The sequence below is a fragment of the Mya arenaria genome, chromosome 6 (genome assembly GCF_026914265.1).
Source record: "Mya arenaria isolate MELC-2E11 chromosome 6, ASM2691426v1".
NCBI classification, from domain to species: Eukaryota; Metazoa; Mollusca; class Bivalvia; order Myida; family Myidae; genus Mya; species Mya arenaria.
Window position 1 is genome coordinate 39,862,077 of NC_069127.1, and position 27,552 is coordinate 39,889,628.

At 34.9% G+C, this 27,552-nt stretch overlaps 1 protein-coding gene across 6 annotated transcripts in view; it reads left to right on the plus strand.

Annotated features, from left to right (window-relative positions):
• Positions 1-27,552, plus strand: part of LOC128239038 (cubilin-like) — a 159,729-nt gene that overhangs the window by 123,880 nt on the left and 8,297 nt on the right. For all 6 annotated transcript variants that reach the window (XM_052955466.1, XM_052955465.1, XM_052955464.1 and 3 more), the window contains 4 exons: positions 10,666-10,760; positions 14,008-14,212; positions 20,166-20,359; positions 21,091-21,279. In XM_052955466.1, coding sequence (XP_052811426.1) covers positions 10,697-10,760; positions 14,008-14,212; positions 20,166-20,359; positions 21,091-21,279 — 652 coding nt within the window. In that variant the 5' untranslated portion in view covers positions 10,666-10,696. The remainder of the gene's footprint in view (positions 1-10,665; positions 10,761-14,007; positions 14,213-20,165; positions 20,360-21,090; positions 21,280-27,552) is intronic.

The following is a 27,552-nucleotide window of genomic DNA, read 5'->3' on the forward strand; positions in this document are numbered from 1 at the left end:
CCCCCACGTGCAAGTTTGTGTACAAATTGAAAAATAAACATTAAACATTAAATAATAATAAAAGTTATTTACGTGTCTCGGTAAAAACTTCAACTTTTGATTGCCTAGTAACCATATAATTAAATTACAATACATTCTTTATGAAGATCAAAAGAAAGTATGCGAAAAAGCGATTTGTCGGAAACTGCTTTCCGTCGGAAACTGCTTCTCAACCAGTATTGCTATAAAGCAAAATCCTTGGAAAGCTCAATTGTTCAATGTGATAACAGTAAAGATATGCGATCTGCTCCCTGCACTGGTTATTATTAGTGATTGTATCTCTTTTATAACTTACAAGCATAAATGCGGTGGCAGTTTTTCTATATTTTTCTACAAATAAAACTATGAAATGTCTCGTAAATGCTGATTGTACAGTAATGAAATCCATTCCTAATATGATTTGTTCCAAAACATTAAATTCAGATTTTGTCTGTTATTATAATGAATTTTTTCAACTTAATGTTATTTTTCGATTCTTTTTATCCCCGAATATTTTAAATACCCCGAATTTTTAAAACAAATTAATTCATATTTATTACAAGTTGGATCTTTTTCTTGCTCATGCATCAAAATACTTTTGATATATAAAAACATTGTTAGTTGTTTATTTTTAAATTCACTGAACAAAAATATTTCAACTAAGATGCATAATGAATATTGCAGATCCAGGAGGGTATTCAATTCTGTTCTGAATTGGATCTAAGAACGATGTAGCTAATCGGATTACTCAATACAAATAACTGACCTATACAGTGAATGGAGTCAGTGATGCTTGACCCTAAAATTGAATGAAGTTGCATATTTAATACCGCCACAGGATTCTTTTGAAGCTCTTTGCCTTCCCATCTGTTTACCATATCGTTTATTATTGCATCTAATGTTCGGTGTGGAGCTTTTTTGAAAACACTGCGCAGGTCAAATTCATCTTGAGAGTTCCTCGATTGTCGAAAGAAATATATCAATTATTGTGAAAATTGGTCGGTAATTGAAACATTCCATTGGTTCCGGAACAATCTGCTACAGTGATGTGACATTCCCTGAAAACAAATTGTCAATCCGCCGAATAAATATCAATTACTTCCGACAGAAGGAGACAGGCCATTTGATTTAGGGATATTAGGGAAGATTCATTCGATGTCTTTGACAAGGACATTCAGTGTGGTTTTTTTTTTTCTTGGCATTTGGGGCTGAAATAAGGCCTCATTTCCAATTCCGAAACATAAACTTTTCTTCCTGAAATACAATTCCGAATTCAATTTTGAAAACAAACAAAAAAAACCTTAATACATTTAAAGAAACCATGATATAATGAAAAATAATTGTGGCTGCAAGGTTACATCTTGCAAGGTTATTTGGAGAAATAATCAACATGCTCCCTGGAAGGAACAAACTGTATCAAAGTCTTTTTCAACCTTTATTTCAAATTGATTCCCATCGATCCCCATTTGGTAAATTACATATTACTTCAGATGTCTATATATGGGAAAGCCGATTGCAATCCGGTTAGCTGTACCAATATTAAAGTTGCAACATTCTATAACACAAGAACTCTATGGTTGTGTACACGTAGTACACACCACGTGATTTTGACGTCATATGTAAAACCGATACTTGACTGATATTTTCAGCCGGAAAATACTGACTTTCACCGATTACGCTTCCTTCAAGCGAAAACTATTTCCTAATGTAAGCGTAAAAATTGGGCAAGTAATATGTTAAATGTGTCATATTTGTTCGTTAGACGTTTTTGTCCCTTAGTCTTTTTTTAAAAGGTATTTTGATATGACTAACAAAAATTAAATCCTTATTCTATAATCATTTGCTAGCTTTGTAGATTTGCATATGTTTGGGAAAATTAACAAGGGGAAACATCCCATGTCTGAATTGAAAATTGTCCGAAATGCATATCAGGATCAAGTACATATGACGTCAAAGTCATGTGGTATGTACATTGTGATATAGTCCATTATGACTATGCTTTACCGAGAAAGTAGACCATCACTTTGAGCATGGCCACAAACAAAGATAACACCATTTAGAACTTACTACGCTGAACAGCAATCTCGGATCAAAATCTAACAGTGTCATTAACAAACAAAATCTATGTTTTCAGATAAGTCCTTTGGATTGGTAATTTGTTGTCATTGTCTGTAAAACGAATAACTAGCTAGTAGCTATGGGTGATAAGCTTATGGTTCCTTGATGAATATTTCCTTAGAGGAAATAGGTATTTTTTTGTAATTGGTTATTTTTGTACGTTTTTTGTCATCAACGAATGGCTTAAATACGTAATAAGAAACTAAAAAAATAAGTAGAATTGCTATATAGTAATGCTTGTAACTCAGAAAGACACCTCAAACGGGTGCCATTTCAAGAACAAGACTAGCAGAACTACCATGCAATTTTAATATGCCACGGTTGTAGCTTAAGATAGCTTAAATAAGCTCGTCGTTTCACCGACCCATTGTCAAATAAGCTCGTCGTTTCACCGAGCCATTGTCAAATAAGCTCGTCGTTTCACCGAGCCATTGGCAGATAAGCTCGTCGTTTCACCGAACCATTGTCAAATAAGCTCGTCGTTTCACCGAACCATTGTCAAATAAGCTCGTCGTTTCACCGAGCCATTGTCAAATAAGCTCGTCGTTTCACCGAGCCATTGTCAAATAAGCTCGTCGTTTCACCGAGCCATTTGCAGATAAGCTCGTCGTTTCACCGAACCATTGACAAATAAGCTCGTCGTTTCAGCGACCCATTGTCAAATCAGCTCGTCGTTTCACCGAGCCATTTGCAGATAAGCTCGTCGTTTCACCGAACCATTGACAAATAGGCACGTCGATTCATCGAATCATTGCCAAAAAAGCACGTCGATTCACCGAACCATTGACAAATAGGCTCGTCGATTCACCAAACCAAACCAATATAAGGAATGAATTGCGGGGTTGATTTCATTATCGGGGTTCGGACTCCACACACCTTGACCAGCCCAATTGCGTTCATACCCCCGATAATGACATCAACCCCGCAATTCATTCCTTAAATGGTTTGGTGAATTGATGAGCCTATTCATTCCTTATATTTACACCAATTGATCATTATTTTATTCAAGAAACGTTTAAAATATACCTCATTTTATTTCGGATTACCTTTCAATAATTCTGTCTTACCCATTCTGTAAATAGGACGACCCGACTGTTCCCGGAAACATTTTTTTTCAAATGACGTCACAATTACGCGGGAAAAAATCCACCACTTGAAATCACTTTTAAACCTAAAATTGAAACCGTTTTGGCAATCAAACGTTTAAAATATAATGACTTAGCACTTTCTAAAATGTTGATTTATATTTTACGGGACCTGCTGACACTACAAACAATAACAAGATCAATAGTTTTCATGTATATTGTTATAGTATGAATTGCGATCCAAACATATCCGAAGATATTGCGTTCATCGATTGATGTACGCAATTGACGAAAGACAGTTCATTTAAGGAATGGAAGTTGAGGTGTAAATATTGACAAATAGGCACGTCGATTTACCGAACCATTGACAAATAGGCACGTCGATTTACCGAACCATTGAAAATGGGCTCGTCGGTTCACCGAACCATTGACAAATAAGCTTGTTACACGTCGATTCATCGAACCATTGACAAATAAGCTTGTTGCACGTCGGTTCACCGAACCATTGACAAATAAGCTTGTTGCACGTCGGTTCATCGAACCATTGACTAATAAGCTTGTTGCACGTCGATTCATCGAACCATTGACAAATAAGCTTGTTGCACGTCGGTTCACCGAACCATTGACAAATAAGCTTGTTGCACGTTGATTGACCGAACCATTGACAAATAAGCTTGTTGCACGTCGATTCATCGAATCATTGTCAAATGGGCTCGTTGGTTCACCGAACCATTGACAAATAAGCACGTCGGTTCACCGAACCATTGACAAATAAGCACGTCGATTCACCGAACCATTGACAAATAGGCACGTCGATTCACCGAACCATTGAAAAATAGGCACGTCGATTTACCGAACCATTGACAAATAGGCACGTCGATTCACCGAACCATTGACAAATAAGCACGTCGATTCACGGAACAATTGACAAATAGGCACGTCGATTCACCGAACCATTGACAAATAGGCACGTCGATTCACCGAACCATTGACAAATAGGCACGTCGATTCACCGAACCATTGACAAATAAGCACGTCGATTCACCGAACCATTGCCAAATAAGCACGTCGATTCACCGAACCATTGCCAACTAAGCACGTCGATTCACCGAACCATTCACAAATGGGCTCGTCGGTTCAACGAACCATTGATAAATAGGCACGTCGATTCACCGAACCATTGACAAATAGGCACGTCGATTCACCGAACCATTGACAAATAAGCACGTCGATTCACCGAACCATTGACAAATGGGCTCGTCGGTTCACCGAACCATTGACAAATAAGCACGTCGATTCACCGAACCATTGACAAATGGGCTCGTCGGTTCACCGAACCATTGACAAATAAGCACGCCGATTCACCGAACCATTGACAAATAGGCACGCCGATTCACCGAACCATTGACAAATAGGCACGTCGATTCACCGAACCATTGACAAATAGGCACGTCGATTCACCGAACCATTGACAAATAGGCACGTCGATTCACCGAACCATTGACAAATAGGCACGTCGATTCACCGAACCATTGACAAATAGGCACGTCGATTCACCGAACCATTGACAAATAGGCACGTCGATTCACCGAACCATTGACAAATAAGCACGTCGATTCACCGAACCATTGCCATATAATCACGTCGATTCACCGAACCATTGCCAAATAGGCACGTCGATTCACCGAACCATTGCCAAATAGGCACGTCGATTCACCGAACCATTGCCAAATAGGCACGTCGATTCACCGAACCATTGCCAAATAGGCACGTCGATTCACCGAACCATTGACAATTAGGCACCTCGGTTTACCGAACCATTGACAAATAGGCACGTCGGTTCACCGAACCATTGACAAATAGGCACGTCGGTTCACCGAACCATTGACAAATAGGCACGTCGGTTCACCGAACCATTGACAAGTAGGCACGTCGATTCACCGAACCATTGACAAATAGGCACGTCGGTTCACCGAACCATTGACAAATAGGCACGTCGATTCACCGAACCATTGACAAATAGGCACGTCGATTCACCGAACCATTGACAAATAAGCACGTCGATTCACCGAACCATTGACAAATAGGCACGTCGATTCACCGAACCATTGCCAAATAAGCACGTCGATTCACCGAACCATTGCCAAATAAGCACGTCGATTCACCGAACCATTGCCAAATAAGCACGTCGATTCACCGAACCATTGACAAATGGGCTCGTCGGTTCACCGAACCATTGACAAAACGTTAAAATTTGATCCATGGTTGACCTCATGCAATTTTAGGATCAATTTTATAGATTTTGCTTAATGATTACTATTATGCAAAATAAATGACCTAATTACAATACAGATTAAGTTAGTTGTTTTGGTATTTTTGTTCTGCATTTGAACTGTCGGACAGGAATTTAACGATTTTGCTATCTTTAAAGAAACAATGTGTGTTTGTAATATTTGTTTCAGTATATTATTCCTTTACACATTGTAGGAAACAATATTACTATTATTTTATGTTTTTATTTTTATTAATATTATCATTATTTATTTATTTATTTTTTTTTGGGGGGGGGGGGTGGGGGGGAATTGGGGGGGCAGACATCAGAGCTCACTTTTGTACGTAAGATACCTTAAGAATAATATACTAATAATGCCGCTTTAAGATCCCCGCCTTCGTTCTATTACCGGAGTTGATAAGGTGATTAGTTTCATCAAACATTTCGACAAACATGTTTCCAAAATATTTTTTGACAGTGTTCCGTCAGACGGCCGTTTTGTGAAAAGGTTTGTCAAAGTGTTTTAGGAAACTTAACTCTCAATCAATCTCTGGTAAAAGACCGAAAACAGGGCTCCGTAGGCGGCGTAGGCCGCGCTATGTTTCATTTAAAATGGAGAAGAAAGGTGAAGATATCTTTGTTTAAAGTCTTCATTTGAAGCAAAATGTTGCCTTCCGACGTAGCATATGACGCAGTTTGTCAAGTGGTATTCACACACTGGTTATGTCTTTTTGCGTGGATGATTTGTTCACAAACTTGTAAGTCATTCTGCTATATTACAGCAACTGTATGGCTTTCATGCAGTTTTGATGACGTGCATTTTCATTATAATCAATATTGTGCTGCAAAAATAGTTCAAGTATTTGTAAGTGCTTCACAAGTCTCTAATTCATAACCTCTGTTTTGAACGTCATTAATGCCATATCAGCTGACAGGCCTGCGATTGATGGTGATCAATTCACCATAGTAGATAAGCTTAGTGTGCTGAAGTTACTCTTCTGTAAGATCTTTTTGACAGGTTGTGACTAGAATGAGAGGATAGAATATGGGTATGGCTGACATATACATTTCAGAAGGATATTGTTTGTTTATTGTTTGTCTTCTTTTGTAAAAAAAATGCAAATCTTAAAATTAAATGTCTTTTAACATTTGCGTTTATAATGCATTCGAAGAAACAATATTAGCAATGCAAAATACAACGTAAGTAGCTATACGATTCATGCATTTGTTAATACAATGTTATGTATTTGTGCTGATCATTCAGCATTCAAATCTGCGTTTATAATGTAATAAGTCGTCATTACCTCTTGAAAGAAATGACAAGACGAACGATATAGACGGCTGATACATATATTTCAGTAGGAGATCGTGTGTTTTTTTGTTCGTCGTATTTGTATTAAAATGCAAATCTTAAAATTAGAAGTCTTAAAATATATGTTTTTATAGTGCAAACAAAAGTCAAAATATTAGCAAAACAAATTACAACATAAGTAGCTGTACGATGAATGCATTTTAAAAGACAATGTTATATATTTTTGTACAGATGATTAATCTTTTGAATCTGCGGTAAGAATAGTATAATTATGACATCATGCTTAATCTTATTAAACATAATGGTAAGTTTATGACTTTCACGAGGTTCCTATGCTGGGCATTTTAAATATCAGCAATATAGTGTGTTTTATATTTTTTTGATTAAGCGAATACTTTCCATATTTCTCTACACATTAAACACCATCAAACCATTCTAAAATAATACGGGATTACCAGGTATCAAAAATCTTCACTATTGTACAGATTAAACATACGTTAAGAACGCTATTTTAATACATCATTTGAAGATGTTCTATTCATGCGATGTGATGAACATGTTTTGTCTTTTCAGCGGATGATTAAGCTTTCAAATATGTTGATATTATTCTGTAAGTCATCCTGTTTTTGATTATTAAACGTAACGGCAATTGTATGGCTGTCACGCAGTTCCAATGACGCGCATTGAAAGTATAATCAATATTGTGGTGCGAATATTGTCCAAGTATTTGTTAGTGCTTCACAAGTGCCCTCTAATTGATAACTTCTGTTTTGAATTTTGTTATTGTCATATTAGCTGACAGAGGCCTACGACTGTTGGTGATCTCGTCAAAACATGACGCAAGCAACATTTTAAGTATTTAATCTTGGTTATTTGATCTTCTTTTTTTTTACAAAATGCTGAAGTTACAATTTTTGTAGTTACAATTTCTGAAAATTCGGCATTTTTGCTTCTCTGTAACATGTCCAATCATTGGTCGACATTTTGATCACATGATACAACACCATTTTCTCATTGGACTATTTACTCGGCATTTTGCACTCAGATGCGCCTCGCATTAATGATTTTAGTGATGTAAAAACACGGAAACAGAAAAAATGCTAATTTGTCATTTTGAAGTGAGGACATCGATGTACTAAGTGTGGTTTTCTTTGTCTTCTAGTAAAAAGAATGACAACATAAAACAGAGATTGCTGGAACCAAACACGAGCTTGTCAAGTACAAGCATAATGTATTGGCAACAAATCTGACAGTGTCACCCATGCACGACAACATACTGCATTCAAATACACAGCCGTCTGAGTGAATTCTGTAGTTAAAAGAGTTTTAAGTATGCATTTTTTATATATTGAGGGTATTTGTGAAATGATCACATGATCGCATGAAAACAAAACCTGTTTCTAATTTTCCCTGAGAATTTTATTTGAAAATAACTCTCATCTGGTGGATGGATTGTCAACCCATTTTTTTATCAATTGCACAAACAGGATTTCTTGGAAACTCGTAGGCGCCCTAAATCTCCTAGGGACGTCAGTGAGGATGTAACGCGGAGCAACGGTGCCATTCAACTGATATGTGTCAGTTCACCTTAGAAATGTTTTATTCATGAAAGATTGCATGGTAAACTAATGAGAATGTCTTTATCATTAATGGTATTATATGCAGCATGGTGAATTTTCATTGTGGGGATGTTACCTTAGCGTCTTTCTAAAATATACACTAATATCACGCCCACAACATGAATGACGCAATGTCAGTGGCTACCCGGTGACCTCATAGTTTTCCATATTTGGTCACTAAATTAAATCGTACAAAAATGGCGTCTTTTTTCCAATTCCGGCCACGATTTCTCGAAACTTCTTAGGCTTAACAGGCTTTGGAATTTATTTCAATAAGCCCAAATGAATACTTAGATTGAATTTTGATAAATGGAGAATGTTTTATTGTGATTTTCATAAAGATAATTCCTAACTAAGTAAAAAATATCTTAAAGAATAATATATTATTCAAATTATTGAAAATCCAAAATAGTGAGCTTAGCTTTATCCTGTAATAAGAAACTTATAGGACAGTTTCAAGAAATTGGAGCCCGATGAATAATTGAAACTTTTCCCATAAACTGATCTTTGTTGCCAGATTGTCGACGTTATATATACGTAACGGGGTTAGTAGGAAACCAATAATCAGATTCGAGCTTCCTTTTCACCTGATTTGATTTCTTTTCCCGTATTTTCCATTTCTGGTCAAGAACTAACCATGTGGCTTGAATAATATTCTTAAACAGAACATATAATTACCTTTTTTGCATGTGCCTTGAAAACTAGGACGAGATATTCAATACCACCAACCTTTTACCTATTCAAAAACGTTGCATTATGGATTTTAATGTTGAGAATTATATTTTGTCATTTTTATGAAGTTACACCAAAACAATGTGTCTGTGTTTAAATCATCTAATAGGCTGGAAACTTGGCAGACTAGAACGCACATCAGTGTCAATGCTTTCACTACAAGACAAATATTTCGCAGATATTTGCATCATTATGAAAACGGTATGTCATTTCTCTGCGTAATCATCAATTACTGTCAAGGAAAAGCAGACAATACATTTGACAAAGGAATGGTTACCGAGATATCATGATGTTTGGGATATGTATACGGGTCGTAAATATCTAATTACATAGACTGTGTGTCTTCCCTGATGGATATTTTTGTTTTTACTTTAAAGATGCACTCTTACTCCCAAATAAGATTGACCAAAATTAATATAATAGTTTAAATATACCAATAAGGATGAATGAATGTCGAAAACAAAGGTTTTTATGAAGGATACCGAGCTTAATTTGAAAGAAAGTTTCCGTAAATCTTTCAGCATTCACCAGTCAATTTATATTTTTGCGTTTCCAGCTATTTATACACGGTTACAATCTTTATCAAATATTATATTTTCCATAAATGCATTATTTAGAATGTTGTTAAAGGTTTATCACTCAAATATTATGTTTGTTTTATACATGTGTAAATATTGATTTTGAATAAGTGCGTCACTTTAAGGTTCAATTGAATGACATTAAATATGGCGACCATAGTAATATTTATATTGAAAATCATTTGTTTTATTTGGATCCTATCGGAAAAATGTGTGAAGTCGTGACCGCGAGTTATTCGTAAACTTTTGTGTATGATTTGTGTATTTGGGAGCGGCAATAGTGCTCATCAGTTCTTACATTATCTGACATTACGACATATTAAAGAGACTTTTGTTGAAACGGGCTTTAGACCCCAATTTCTCGAAATATCTTAAATCCCGTTTTACATAATTATGCTGAGCTCACCAGTTTGGTATAATTTGTGTTTTGTTTACATTCTTAAAGGTTGCTTTTTTACTTTAATTGGAAGTTATCTTTGTGATAATCACGATGTGTTTTTTTCTATTGAGAACAATCACGATTATGCAAGATTTTGGCTGAATAATATAAGTCACTTAAGCTTGTTACACTTAACAGCTTTCGAGAAATTGGGCTAGGGCGGTTTACATACCACAACTTAAGTCATTTCTTAACTCAAGTCGATTTCCTAACATTGTCGTATTCAAAGTAAACAAAAAGCAATCATTTGTTTTACATTAAAGTATGTGTTTTGAAACCAACCAAAGAAACGTTTCAGATACCATGAGGCGAATATAACATATGATAAGTGAATTACTTAACTTAAGAAAATGACTTAAGCTAGGAACAAACTTCAGATGTTTAATGAATACCCACTCTGGTGAAGTCAATGTAAAACATATTCTTCAAATCGTGTTTAGTTGATGAATTGGTCGGGACACTTATCTATATAAAATATTCTGTATATTTCAGGAGGGCAACTAACCATCATGTTTGATCCAGTATGAAAATACATCTTACACTTCTGTCCGTCATCATCTGGGCTTACAAAATGGTAAAAACACAAGGTGAGTTCGCTTTAAACATGGTCAAAGTACGATTAAATCGAATGAGTGGTGTAGTGGTGTCCAAGAGTGGATGAACTTACAGAAAGGTAAACACAAAAGGTAAGTTATCTTACAACATGGTAAACACAAAAGGTAAGTTCGCTTACAACATGGTGAACACGCAATCTGAGTTTGCTTGCAACATGGTAACATACTTGATGAGTTCGCTTACAACATGATAAACACGGAAGCTGACTTCACTAACAACATGGTAACACACAAGATGACTTCGCTTACAACATGGTAACACAATATGCGAGTTTGCTTACAACATGGTAAACACACCAAGGGAGATTGCTTACAACATGGTAAACACACATTAAGATGGGTTTGCTTACAACATGGTAAACACACAAGCTGCGTTCGTTAACAACATGGTAACACGCCAAGTGAGTTTGCTTACAACATGGTAAACAAGCAAGATGACTTCGCTTACACTATGTGAGTTTGCATACGACATGGTAAACACACTATGTGAGTTTGCTTACAACATGGTAAACAAACAAGATGACTTCGCTTACACTATGTGAGTTTGCATACAACATGGTAAACACACTATGTGAGTTTGCATACAACATGGTAAACACACTATGTGAGTTTGCATACAACATGGTAAACACACTATGTGAGTTTGCATACAACATGGTAAACACGCTATGTGAGTTTGCATACAACATGGTAAACACACTATGTGAGTTTGCTTACAACATGGTAAACACACTATGTGAGATTGCTTACAACATGGTAAACACACTATGTGAGTTTGCATACAACATTGTAAACAAACCAAGTGAGTTTGCTTACAACATGGTAAACACACCAAGTGAGTTCCTTTACAGCATTGAAATCACAAAAGATGAGTTCGCTTACAGCATGTTGAACACACTATGTGAATTTGCTGACAACACAGACAAAATTCGATCAAAGATTTGAGTGCTCTAGTGGCGAAGGTGGAATTTCAAAGAAGTTATCACACAAGTAAAGCTTGGTTTTTATCATGGTTAACACATATTTCGAGCTGGTTTTCAACATGGTTCACACACAGTGCGAGTTGGCTAACAACATGGTGAACACAAAATTTGTGTTTGCTTACAACCAGGCCAATAAACCATTAAAATTGATATGAGTGATCTAGTGGCCAATAAGGTTAACATTAAAGGTGAGTTTGGTTTATATCATTGTAAACACAAAAGATGAGTTCGCTTACAGCATGGTAAACACACTGTGTGATTTTGCTTACAACATAGTCAATATACGATTAAAATGTATGAGTGATCAAGTCGTCAAGGTGGATTGGCAAAAAGGCTAACACAAGAGGTAAGTTGGCTAGCAACATGGTTAAAACATAAGGTGAGTTGGGTATAACACATTGCAAGTTGGACTACAACGTAGTTAAAACAAGGCGAATGTGCTTACAACACAGTTTACACAAGATTGGTTGTAATACAACCTTGAACGAGTCCCTTTGATGTGTGGGTCAACGACTTGTTACACTATGAACCAAATCGAGTCGATTTTTTTCTCATTTATTCCTTCATCATTCGCGTATAAGAACCAACAATAACATTTGTATCATTTACGTTAAACCTTACTCTACTAAGTATACTTAAAATCATTTTCTTGGGTGAGGTAATCGTATCAAGGATAAAGCAGAGTTATGTGCCCTGCTTCATATTTTCAGAGTGTCTTTTGCATAATATGTACCAAGTTCTATGGAAATATCATAAACGGTATTCAAGTTATGACCAAGGTTATGCCTTTTGCGCACAACGCCTTGGGCGACGACAGCAACGATTTATCAAATACCTGGGTTTACCAGACGAGCTCAAACCAAAAGACAAACACAACTGTTCTTCAAGATCATATTTGAAATACGTATAATATATAACTTAAAAGTATCTGATGTTTATTTCAAGAATCCTGAACGTGTAAAGAAATAAAACATATCAAACAATGTGATGGTTTATTAATCAAAACATACATTCAAAATCTTACATGAAATAGAGGTCTTTCTTTTTTGCTATTCGGTGAAATGTCATGCTATTTTCACTGTTGTTTGAGAAAAAAGTGAAAATAATAAAAACGCAACGTTGTGTTTTTATGTCTGATAAAATAATTTCGAATTAAGTAGCAAAAAAGACGTCACGACGTTGTGTTTGTCACGTGATTTTCGAATAAATGCAAATTAATATAAGCTTTTTCTTAATTTTCAGCATAAAAAAGAACAATAATGTTAAATTAAGGTGTAAATCTTAAATCTCAAACTTTTTTCCCTGTTGACCATAGAAAATTATTTTCTCACGAAATGCGCGGTGAAATAAATTTCTATCGTACACCGAAACTCAACAAACCCGCTCTAAATGGAATATACACATACGAGCATGTTACATTTTTACCATTCTCATCAAAAGCAGCCATGCTCTCAGAAAACGCTTTTGCGGCAAACATTTGCAGCCAAGCCCTGGTAAAATCCCCGCATTGCGGGGTGAACTGCTGGTAAAATCCCCGCCAAATGCCCCCGCCCCCCACGGACCCTAGGTAAGGCCCATTCCCCGCTATTATTGGCGCGAAGACAAAACCACCGCATTCACCCGGCACTGCGGGGCCACCTGGAAGGAAAAACATAGCCCATTTCCCCGGCTATCCCCGGTATAACCCTGGACCTGTGGGGGCGTGGTTACAATTGACTGGTGCATTAGGTTACGCTCGTCCTACTGAACGCATGGTAGATACCCAATATTCGCTTTACGACGTTACGCTACGATACGCTTTAGGAGAATATAACGCAATAGAATGTAGATAACGTCACGATATGATTTTAGTGTGATTCAGGGTGAAGAATCACGTGACTAAAAGGGGTTTCCACACGGGTCACCACGGTATTTTAATGATGCAATCCTTGGCCAAAATTACAACTTGACGGAATTGTGTAGACCAAAAAAAATCGCTGAAATTTTACCAAGGATTGAATCCTTAAAATACAGGTCAATCTAAAATATTTCACACGTGTAGAAGCAGAAAATAGCAAAGTCCATTATAGACTAAGAAATATTTTCCTAATTATGTTCTTTGTCAAAAAAAGTTACCTTAAAGTTAACATCACTAACTGGTTTGTTTACATCGGTTGTGACCCGTGGTGACCTAAGTGAGAGCCCCTTTAAGTCACGTGATTCCTCATCCTAGCTGTGATTGGTCTTTTACATTACAGATTACATAGATCCGGAGATAACATCTTGCACAGACTGCCAACACAAGTATACATATCGGGGGACACGACGGGGGATTTTCACGTCGCCGGGATTTCCCGACAATTATCCCGACAAGACCACGTGTTGCTATTTCTTCAACGCCCGGGATGACGGACGAGTTCGCATCGAATTCGACTATTTCGACTTGGAAAAATCCGAAAATGCGTAAGTATTGAATATAGATGTTCACTTTAATGTAAATTAATTTTAGAAAAAAAAATGTTCCAGCGGAAATGCTGTAATACGTTTTTGTTTGTTTTATGTTCCGTTTAACATATTTTCTTACGGAATCTTACAAGACAATTTTGTGTTTGAGTTCAATTCATATTAAACAACAGTCTTATAAAGGGCATTCTCCAAAACACAGTTTTGAGTTTGTGTTTAATTCATAGTACATAACAGTCTTATTTAGTGCCTACCACTATACAAACTATTGAAAAACATATAAATATGTATTTTGATTTAGTTTTGATGTACAATTTTCTTTAAAAGTACAACATCATTTTTTTAACATTTTGCGACGTAGTAAGTAGTTTAACAAACTTGATTTATCATAATTTTGTTTGCAATTTCTTTTTCAATTTCGACAATTTGAATAGATTTTTGTGAAAAAATGTTCCAGTCATCAATGAAGTGTGGCTCCTTGATATTATCAAGAGTGATTCAAGTAAGAAAGTAAGAAACTTTAAGATATTCGGGAGAATTGTGAAATAATTACTCAAATTTACTTCCTTGTCACATGTGCGAATACCTTCCCTAAAATTGAAGCATTCCACTTCAACGACACATTGCATTGTGTATTTAATTGTGTCAAACACTTTCGCACCTGAACCTAGTCCTAATCAAGTTACATTTTTGCGTCAAAATCAGAGATTCTTCTTTCGTAAATTTGCTAAGTAAAACATAAGTTTTTGGAGAGTTATAAATTTGGTTCGCCAATCCCATTTACTCACTGTCGAAGTTCCGTATGTCTTAGAGCTGCACTCTCACATGTTTTACAACTATTTTTATCTTGAAATAGCCATTATTGGGTCAATGTCTGGGAAAGAGAGATATATGACTGCTGACAACCAAGCAGATCGTAGTTTTCATATTTATGTTAAAAAGAGGTATCTTTTGACTAAAAGCGTTAATATTCAAATTTGAAAAATATGGAACAGTTTCGAAAGAAACATGTGTCGTTAGCCATGCGATACATCAATAATTCAGATTCAATGCCTAAAACATAACGCTATCAATTTTATGCTTTTAACAATTGCCGTTTTTCATGCAGTGGTATCATCTGGTGTCTAGTCTCTTTAAAACTTTCACTTTAACGTGTGTGACACTCGAGAAAGATCTTACTGAAATACGATATTTTGCCGTACGGTCGTTGAAAAGATGGCCCCTTAAGGCTAATTAAAATGTATTGCTAGATTTTCATCCACATTTTAAATAGTGGTGGGGTGATCTTTTTCTTTTTTATCTTTCTCTGATTGCTGTTCCACCGTTGAATGTGTGTTTATGCTCTGTCATCTTGCATTAGGGGCTATAAATATTTCTAGACGAACCACGGACACGATCGTAAGAATTCTCTTTTTAACTTGTGAATGTTATACGTCGATACCGTAGGTATAAATAAGCGTCGTTCCTGAACAGTACCGGACTGATACGCAAATACAGACCCTTGCTCAACATTTTTATTTGGGTCAATTCAATTGAAGGGACGGCGGAAAAAAGAAGGGTACCCCTAAAGCTACCTCCGTTAGCAAGGGTAATTACCCTAAACTTTCAAATAACTTTATAAAGCTAAGTCATCTTCTAAAACCAAGGCTATTGCTCCGAATTATTACTTAAACAATTTCAGCCAAGTTTCTTGCTAAAGCTACATCCAGAAGCAAGGGTATTTACCATAGTCCTTCAAATGTCTTAATAAAGCAAAGCCATCCCCTAAAACCGATCTCATTTCTCTGAATTAGTAATCAAACACTTGTTGGCAAGTCTTACTAAAACTACAAAAAAGCAAAGGTTATTACCCTAGTCCTTCAAATATCGTAATGAAGCAAAGCCATACTCGTGAAGCAAGGTCATCGCTCCGAATAAATATTTAAACACTCGAAGGCAAGTTTATTACTAAGGCTAACTCATAAAGCAAGGGTGTTTACACAACTTTTTCAAACATATTGACGAAGTTAAGCCATCACATAAAAAAGTTCATTTCTTTAGTGTATCAAGAATCTTACTGAAGCTATCTCCTGAAACAAGGGTAATTTCCCCAGTCCTCCAAGCGTGGATCACCTGCCTGAAACATGTAATACATCATATGGCAGCGCATACACCAACAATACTTCGGTGCATATGATGGTAAACTTTCGCCGACAGGTTGATCATGCGTGGTGGCGTCCATGTTTCTCGGAACTGCTTGTTGTTGGATTATATCTGGTATCGGTGTGACAGAGAGGGGTCTAGAACATGATGGAGTTGGGGGGTTGGACTCCTGTGGATTCGACTCGTTTAAATCCACTCTTATAGGTTCTGAATCTTCTACAAATGGGAGTTCAAAGAGACTTAATCGTCTTGTTTGTTTGTTTTGTCCCTCTGTATTATTTATTGTCGGTAATTTTGGCAAAGTTGCAAAACTTGCTCGTCTTTGGGTGCGTACCGGTGGAAAACAACCGCCATTCTGACCATTTATATCTTCTAAGCCGTTTTTCAAATTTCTTGTCGCTGGCCTTGAGTGAATTTTCATCGGTTCCGATAAGGAAAACCGTCTTACATTCGTTTTAGGTGGAGTTTCATTGTGGTTTTCCTCTAAAGTTGAAATGAAATTGATAATCGCTTTTTTATCCGAACTATTCAAATCTTTCTTTGGACATTCGTCTTTAGATTCCTCACTTTCCTCTTGTATTGAACCTAAATGAAGTAATGTGGTCAATTATATACTTATCATACATCAATAGTACTCTTATTCCAGACTGTTTTCCTTGAGAGAAAATCATGATTTATTTCTAAAACCACGTTATATGCCGACATTAAGATGTATATTTATAGATATAGCAAACCGTTAAAAAACATTTTCTTCCAAGCCGACACTAGTAAACTTGTGATGAAAGTCAATAAAATATGATTCGTTGGTACAAATTTGTTTTTCTTTCTTAAAAAAACCCCGCAAAAACGGACAAAATTTCACAATATGTGCGTTTCATAATAAGATTAGGTACATTCTTTTGAGGAATAACGTTTTCTTGTTAATCATTTTATACTTGTAATACAATTGTTTGCAACGAATTGTCAAATCTGGCTAGAACAGTTCAATGTCAGTTAAACTATTTGTAATACAGATAAATGAACTTACTCTTGGTGTCCTTACTAACTGACAGGCGTCTCGCTGGAAAAGCTTGATGGATGGTTGTAGTGGTGGATATTCTTGGTAGAATTGGATGAATAATTTCAAAAGATCTTCTCCTTCCATTGCCCGTCACTGACATGGCTTGATTGTCCATTGTATTCCTGACAAATGATAAACTACGCGAGTAACGATTGTTCGAATGATAAACTGTGCGTGATGAAAACCAGTCAAGAATGTTCTTGAATAGGATTGTCTTTTTCACAGTTACTAGAACTAATTTGCACCTCACAGAAATGCGTTAACATTGTATTATAAACATGTAGCTACCTCTGTTTGATGGTTCACAGTAAGTTTAGTTATATATGTATATACCAAGAAATTCAACATTACGCGCCAACTGTTACGAAGGAAAAATAGAAAAACAATTCCACTTTTTATTGATATGCTCAAAATGTTATATTGGCACTTTCATTTAAAATCAATACATACACATGTATAGCAAACATTAATTTTGACTAATAAATCTTTAACAACTAAATATAGCATTTATAGAAAATATTAATTACTGATAACAAGATTGTAACCGTGTATTAAAAACCTAAAAGCGAAAAGATATTAAATGATTGATCAATGCTATAAGATTTATTGTGATCTACCATAGTCTCATTAAGTAGAAATACCGTGTTTTATACTCATTTCTTTCAAAACAAACTCGGTATCCTTCATAAGAACCATTGTTTTCGACATTTGTTAATCCTTTTTGGAATATTAAAACAATATTATGAATAATTATTGTGGTAAATCTTAATTGGGAGTATTAAAGAGTGCATCTTTAAAATTTAAGAGCCAAATACGAAATAATATAGCATTTCACGTTGCCAACTAAGTTAATTTCTCATCTGAAAAAAATCAAAGACATCTCTAAATAACCTGTCAACGTGTATCTTTAATACTATGATAACGTCTTAACAACCTACTTATTTTTCATTTTATTCAATAATACTACTATTGGTTTGCTCTTATAGATGTATTAAAGAAACACTGTTTAAAACTGCTTATAATGCATGCCTTTACATTCGTTGATATGTTGTATGTATTAAACTGAGTTAAGTTTAGCAAGTTAGAAGCGTTAGTGTTGTGGTTATTCCATGATCATAAAAAAAGAGTTCCGTAAGTAATTGAATTTCCGTTTTACTCATGGTATTTTATGACAGGACGTAGATGTACGTAGAAGTACATATTGTGACAATATTAATATAAGTTCTCAATTTATTACTAGCGAAGCAGGTGTTACTTATAATATACGTTTTGAACTGATCGTACTTTAACAGATGTTAAATACTGGAACATACTGTTTAAAGCTGCACTTTCACAGATTTACCAATTTTACAACTTTTTGTTTTTTGTCTTAGAAAGAGCAATTTTTTTGCGTAAATATATGCAAACTGATGATAAAAGATTGCTGACAAAAGATCAAATCGCAGATTTTCATATTTCCTTTCGAAAATTAATGTTTTAAGTCTAACGGTTTAAGAAAAATGCATCAAACATCAATTTTTGAACTTAAATATAAAAATATGTGATCTTTTTGTCAGCAGTTTATATTACTGGTTTCCATGGATTTTCGCAAAAATTGGCTCGTTCCAAGACAAAAAAATGTCAAAACATTCAATCTGTGAGAGTGCAGCCTTAAGTCGTTCGTATCAAATCACAAATAACATTCAGACCATAAACGTGACAATGGCAACCATATATTTGCTATCAGGCCACTGCCCCATTGTACTTCACACATAAACACAATATATTTACGGTAACCGAACATTCAGACCATGAACGTGACAATGGCAACCATATATTTGCTATAGGCCACTGCCCCATAGCACTTCACACATAAACACAATATATTTACGGTAACCGAACATTCAGACCATGAACGTGACAATGGCAACCATATATTTGCTATAGGCCACTGCCCCATAGCACTTCACACATAAACACAATATATTTACGGTAACCGAACATTCAGACCATGAACGTGACAATGGCAACCATATATTTGCTATAGGCCACTGCCCCATAGCACTTCACACATAAACACAATATATTTACGGTAACCGAACATTCAGACCATGAACGTGACAATGGCAACCATATATTTACTATAGGCCACTGCCCCATAGCACTTCACACACAAACACACGGTAACCGTGCGTACAATTCAATCATCAAGTCGTATTTTTTTATGATATACATAATACAAACGTGTTGAAACACTATTAAAAAAAGGATCGTTAGCTGATGACATAAGAATTCTAACTGCAATAACATAATGATTTTACTTGTCTGGGATTATTCACTATAGAAATTACAAACGAGTAAAAAGTGGTATTCATTTTTCAACACTTTCATTTTGAAACATTATACATAATCTTGGAGGGGGGGGAGGGGTCTTGGAATATCATTATTTCGACCTGTTCTATTTCTAGATCATAATAACTTTCTTAAAGATACATTAAATAAATCCGAATCATCTGATACGCAAAACATATAGATATTTTAAAGCTACACTCTCACATTTTAACTCAAAATAGAAAAGATCTCAATTGTGTGAAAAACGGCATTTAACTATAAAAAAATTAATGTGTTAGCGCAAAAATTGACTCATTCCAAGACAAAAAATACAAAAGATAGTTGTAAAAAGGCAACCTTTAAAAGTGCAACTTTAAATGCGCCGAAAACTAGTAAATAAAAGTAGGTTAAATTGTTTGGGTATATTGTTTTTTTTTCTAGATGTAACTACGACTACATAGAGATTTCAAGCATCAACGACAGAGGGTACAAGGAGCAACCCAGGGCGAAATACTGCGGGAAAACCACGCCCCCTTTCTACATATCTACCCAATCAAAACTCGAGATCGTCTTTCATTCTGACGTGACGACAAACGCAAAGGGATTTCTTGGCCATTACGAATTTTTAGATAAAAGTATACTTACAGTACATATTTTTTTTGCAATTGCATAATTGTTATTACTTGAAATGCAAATATATTATCTTAAAATTTAATCTTCATCACAATAATGGTTTTAAATGTCTGAAGTTAAACAGCTGTTTGTGTGGGTTTTTTTCACAATGGTTCGTTAAATGCAACATCCTTATATTATGATATATTTTAACGTCATTTAATATCTGCAGTCTCGCAAGCATCGTGATGTACGAGGTTTTTGGTGTAGAATCTCTTTAAAAAAATATGTTTAAAATATGGCGGATAGTACCATCAATAGTACTAGAACTATCAACAACATTACAACAAAGAATATAGCTACAGTTGTTTTTAAAAAAACTGCTACAGCTGTATGTTTATATCTATATAGCTATAAGCAATAACAGCCATAAATTACTGCTGAAGTTTTATTTCCAGCTGAGTAAAGCAACGATAATTATGTTCTTAAGGTACATATACAGCTGTATTTTAGGCGCTAAAAGTATAGCTATAGCTGTATTTTAGGCGCTAAAAGTATAGCTACAGCTGTATTTTATAGCTGAGGTTATACGTATTGGAATACAACAGCTAAAGCCTACTCTTACTGTATATATAAATACACAGCTGTATATACGTATAATATATAGGGCACAGTTATTATAATCAGCTTTTAAGCTACTTAGTAAGATATTATAAAATTCCTATAAAATACACCAGAGTTAAACCAATTTCAGACTGGCATCCCTTCCCCCCATCGACCATTGGCTGCGGTGCAGGGTATCTCACGGGGCACGGGGGTGAAATCCACTCGCCCAACTACCCAGGGGCATTCCCGACAGAGGCAGGTTGCACTTGGATTATACAGGTCGAATCTGTGCAAAGAATTCTCATTACGTTCATGGCTCTACATATAACAAACTCAAGTAGGTTGTTCATGTTGTTTTAAAAATCTTTTCTAACGAGCTCAAGTATGTAATTGATGTTTTTAATATCCCTTATTAAGAGCTTGAGTGTGTTGATGAAGTATCTTTTTTTTAAATTTTACATAAAGAGCTCAAATTTGTTCTTGATGTTTTTGATATTTCATATAAAGAGCTCATATATGTTGTTGAAGGTTTTTTTAAATCTCATAAAAAAACTCAATTTTGATTGTTGATGTTTTATTTTTTTTATATTTTTAATTCTCATATAACAAACTCAAGTATGTATTTGATGTTTTTTTTTTAAATATCTTATAAAGAACTTAAGTATGTTGTTTAAGTGTGTTTTTAATATAATATGAAGAGCTGGAGTATGTTGCTAAAGTGTGTGTGTGTTTTAACTTTCATATAAAGAGCCATTCGGAACTCCTCGGCCATTTTTATCGTAAACAACCCCGGATGTATGCCGGTACATCAGTTGAAGTAGTTCGTACTTTTTTAATAATATTATTAATCAAATGTAGTGTTTTAGAGTTGTATTTATTGATTTAAGTTTAAATTGATTGCCAAAGAATTGTATTATTGCAATCATAATTAAGAATCCAAAGAGTAAAGCCATAAAGTTTAACTGCTAAATAAAATTACTACGCGATCTACTTGCAGCGGACTTAAACCTATCACTCTTTGAGTATGTAAACCGTCCAAATACATACCGAGGTTGTTTTCGATAAAAATGGCTGAGGAGCTCCAAATGATAAAGAGCTCAATTGTGCTACTCATATTTAGCAAACATTTATTATTCAAGTGCTCATATATGGTATCATTTAATTCATCCCTTGTTCACACCTAGCCTACATAAGGGTAACAAGATACAAATAGGAGCAGCTTGTTGTCCAATTTATCTTCTTACACATATAACATGCCAATTTATCATCCATGTACTCAAATATGGTATCACGAACTTCATCCTAATTTACACCTATCCTACTAAGTGTTTAAAAAGACACATAAAGGATCAGTTTATTTACTTCCTACACAGATTATTAATTTCTATTTTATACCCAATCATAAATCCACAAGCAATACATATTGCAAAATACAGTAGTCCGTATTCAACCCCAGTGCAATACAGCCGTATTCCAGTCTACTGACGTCACATCATAACTGTATCATTGCGCGCTGTTAAAACGACGTCATTAAAAGTGCGTTTTTGAATGACGTTTATTATGGAAACATGTGGCTTTTAAGTGATCTTACCAGTAATGTATATAATAAATGGGTTATTAGAACTGAGTCGAATACAACCTCCCGGATCAAAACGCAGTACTAATAACACTATTCTATGATATACCCATCATTAATTCACACGCAATACATATCGCAAAATACGGTAGTCCGCATTCCACTCTGGACAGTGCAATACTGCCGTATTCCACTCTTGTGACGTCACGCCATAAATGTATTATTGCTTGATGTTAAACTGACGTCATAAAAGAAAAAAGCGCGTCATAAATGACATTAATGATGACAACATGTGTCTGTTGAATGATAAATGAAAAATATATATGATAAAAAGGTTATAAGAACTGCATGTAGATCCGAAATGTCGTATTCGATTTTTGTTATTTTTTTGCAGATTTTGAATTCATTCGGCTTGTGCCTCGTAAAATCCGATGAGGAAAAAATCACCCGAGTAAAATACAATTTCCCGGATCAAAACGCAGTACTTATAACCCTATCATTTTTTACTCATAATATAAAATATCATTACTTCAGTCTGTTCACACAAGAACATAGTTTTCATTAGCGTTAACAACGCTAGTAATCACTTAATAACAGCTTTTTAAGCGAGATTGGTTGATTGACATTATCACGTGATGTTATTACTGTATTATTAAGAGGTTACAATATCTGTCACTTTCGTCCCGGTGGCCGTGTGGATTAGAAGTCGTTTTTCTTTTTTTCGTTTGGCGTTGGTCGCACCTAACATAAAACAAAATACATAATTCTACTAAAATTGTATTTATTTCTGCAATTTCGAAATCATAGAGTACAATAATTATGTAATAAGGGCTTTTATGTGCATTTCCGGGAAAACTAATTTTGGTCCCAAAACAAGAGCGAGTACCTTTAACAAGTCAAACAACAGTATGAACAGTAAAACCAAATTAAGTAGAAACTTGGCGATAAATGTCATTTTTTACGTTAACTGCAAATTTGTCTTCCTTACAGCATGAACAGAGAGAAGAATATCCCTTTATGAAGTTCTATGGTCTGTAATTTTGGCGTCCCGAACATTAATGATTTTTCGTGTTCTATTCCTAGAAGAGCCATTATTGTTGGACTAGCATGCCGGGTTAGCGGAAACCGTTACTCAGGCCACACTATTTTAACGTTCTGTTTTTCGGATTTTGGCTGAGAACAATTTTAAACGAGCGAGCAAACAAATGAAAAGCGAACACATTGCTTTTTCAGAAACAGGTGCAAGCATAGTTTTGTCTATATGATTAATATCTTGGATGAACAATAGCAATACTATTCAGACTTCGTATAAATTAAGTAAGTAAAAAAATATTATCACTCGAAATATTCATCGCTAATGACTTTGTTATGTATTTATTTTGCATTTTCTGAAAATGTATGCGATAAATCCATAAAAAGAAACGTCCATTTGGTGTGACCTGAGGGCCTGGTTCTAATTGGAAAATCAGGGGCCATAATTAAGAAAGGTCTCAAGTCTGACTTCAGTTTTAATGGCCCAAACTGCGAATCCTCATTTCATTGAACTTTTCTTTCTAGTTAGGTTTTCATGGTGAAACTTGCTCATTCCTCATTTCAATGAACTCTTCTTTCTAGTTAGGTTTTCATGATGAAACTTGCTCATTCCTCATTTCATTGAACATTTCTTTCTAGTTAGGTTTTCAATATGAAACTTGCTCATTTCTCATTTCATTGAACTTTTCTTTCTAGTTAGGTTTTCATGATGAAACTTGCTCATTCCTTATTTCATTGAACTTTTCTTTCTAGTTAGGTTTTCATGATGAAACTTGCTCATTCCTCATTTCATTGAACTTTTCTTTCTATGTAGGTTTTCAATATGAAACTTGCTCATTCCTCATTTCATTGTACTTTTCTTTCTAGTTAGGTTTTTTTCATGATGAAACTTGCCCATTCCTCATTTCATTGTACTTTTCTTTCTAGTTAGGTTTTCATGATGAAACTTGCTCATTCCTCCTTTCATTGAACTTTTTTTTCTGTTTAGGTTTTCACTATGAAACTTGCTCATTCCTCATTTCATTGAACTTTTCTTTCTAGTTAGGTTTTCATGATGAAACTTGCTCATTCCTCATTTCATTGTACTTTTCTTTCTAGTTAGGTTTTCATGATGAAACTTGCTCATTCCTCATTTCATTGTACTTTTCTTTCTAGTTAGATTTTCAATATGAAACTTGCTCATTCCTCATTTCATTGAACTTTTCTTTCTAGTTAGGTTTTCAATATGAAACTTGCTCATTCCTCATTTCATTGAACTTTTCTTTCTAGTTAGGTTTTCATGATGAAACTTGCTCATTCCTCATTTCATTGTACTTTTCTTTCTAGTTAGGTTTTCAATATGAAACTTGCTCATTCCTCATTTCATTGAACTTTTCTTTCTAGTTAGGTTTTCATGATGAAACTTGCCCATTCTTCATTTCATTGAACTTTTCTTTCTAGTTAGGTTTTCATGATGAAACTTGCTCATTCCTCATATCATTGAACTTTTCTTTCTAGTTAGGTTTTCAATATGAAACTTGCTCATTCCTCATTTCATTGTACTTTTCTTTCTAGTTAGGTTTTCGATATGAAACTTGCTCATTCCTCATTTCATTGAACTTTTCTTTCTAGTTAGGTTTTCAATATGAAACTTGCTCATTCCTCATTTCATTGAACTTTTCTTTCTAGTTAGGTTTTCATGATGAAACTTGCCCATTCCTCATTTCATTGAACTTTTCTTTCTAGTTAGGTTTTCATGATGAAACTTGCTCATTCCTCATTTCATTGAACTTTTCTTTCTAGTTAGGTTTTCAATATGAAACTTGCTCATTCCTCATTTCATTGTACTTTTCTTTCTAGTTAGGTTTTCATGATGAAACTTGCTCATTCCTCATTTCATTGAAATTTTCATTCTATTTAGGTTTTCAATATGAAACTTGCTCATTCCTCATTTCATTGTACTTTTCTTTCTAGTTAGGTTTTCATGATGAAACTTGCTCATTCCTCATTTCATTGAACTTTTCTTTCTAGTTAGGTTTTCATGATGAAACTTGCTCATTCCTCATTTCATTGAACTTTTCTTTCTAGTTAGGTTTTCAATATGAAACTTGCTCATTCCTCATTTCATTGAACTTTTCTTTCTAGTTAGGTTTTCAATATGAAACTTGCTCATTCCTCATTTCATTGTACTTTTCTTTCTAGTTAGGTTTTCAATATGAAACTTGCTCATTCCTCATTTCATTGTACTTTTCTTTCTAGTTAGGTTTTCATGACGAAACTTGCTCATTCCTCATTTCATTGAACTTTTCTTTCTAGTTAGGTTTTCATGATGAAACTTGCTCATTCCTCATTTCATTGTAATTTCGTTTTTGAACAGGGTTGTTTCAGCCCTGTTCAGTGTAGCCACAAACTCGACACTCACAACAGAAAATTCCTATTAATAGTTACAAGTGTTGCCAGCCGATTTACCACCAAAAATATAGTTTGAGAAAGTGCAGACTATATTAATTGCAAGCTATGTTTCAAATAACTCGGATTGGTTACGTTCTCCATCAGTGTTTGCCTTCTTGCACAGCGACATTAATTTTATTGTCAATAAAATATTAATATTTCATTTACCATCATGCTTCAATAAACCTGGGGCGGCCCCTACGGTTGTTTTACACGCGGACTCTTGGATTCACTGTGCAACATATCAGCACCTTATTAATACACACATGATCGTAAATCATAATGGTGAAAACACGTATAAAACACTGTTCATACAGCGCTATCAGCGCTTTGATTTTACTTGCTGATAATGTAATTCATATTCAAAGTTGTACAATTTGTTTACATTCAAACTTCGTAAATCAAATGGAACAAACATGATTTATTGTTATTTAATAAAAGTGCTTTTTAGCAATGAAACATCAATTTTCAAACTTTTTTATGAAAAATTGCAATCTGTTTTTTGTTACCAGTCTTGTTTCACTGGTTTCCAGACATGTATATAAAAAATTGGCGCATTCCGAGACAAAAAAAGAAAAAAAAGTTGTCAAAACGGTCAATCTGCGAGAGTACAGCTTTTAAACAAAACACACCACCATCTTTTCATATCCACACCTGATAAGACTTTTCATTGTATATATATTTTTTATTGCTCATTCGTAATATTTTCAGGATCAAATTACGTTGTTTTTTTGCTTAATTTTGAGTTTTGTTATTTTTATCTTTACGACCAAATGACCGTAAACCTAAGACATAAAAATAATGTTGCATGGCCTAATGGCGATGTTCGATAACCATAAAAAAACGTTAGTCTAGACAAATATAATTGTTTTCCTGGTGGGTTTCCCTCAGAACAAAACGGATAATGTCTGAATAATATCCTCATTGGAACGTTTTATGTAAGCCAAGTGCAGTCGTAATATGATTACAAACGAAACATAAATTCAATCAAGGAACATGATGCCGGTGATGAGATTAATCTCGATTCGTAACTACTCGGTAATCTCCGGCAATCTCCGGCAAGCTCGTCCAAGCCGAGTGGGTCCCGATGGGTTCTATAAAGGGACCCGCTCTTAAAGATAATGTGTGCACCGAACTGTTTAATCTTTATCAAAAACGAGTTATTCTACTAACTTTCATGAACAACATCAAACAGCAACTGACATATACTTACCGTATTTCAACCTAATATCGTCAATCCAAGCTTAAAATAATTGTATTTGCAATCGCGGAACTAACCGTTTTTCGGCAAAATAGAGTGTTTCTGTCAAAAATCCCCATACTTATAAGCAATAACCCTGCAATTGGAATTTCAATTGATGTTTAATCATTGTTATAAGCGTTTTGTTTACATTTCATACGGAATTATCTTTTCGATATCTGACCAAATAAGACGTGAACAATTGCCTTTAAAGTTACTACTAAGAACTGTTTTGCTTCCTCTCGAATGTTTATTTCTTCTAGTGTGTGCCTAATCTGATATTGTATACACATTTGGTGGATTGATCTGGTTTTTTTTCTTTTATGAAACCG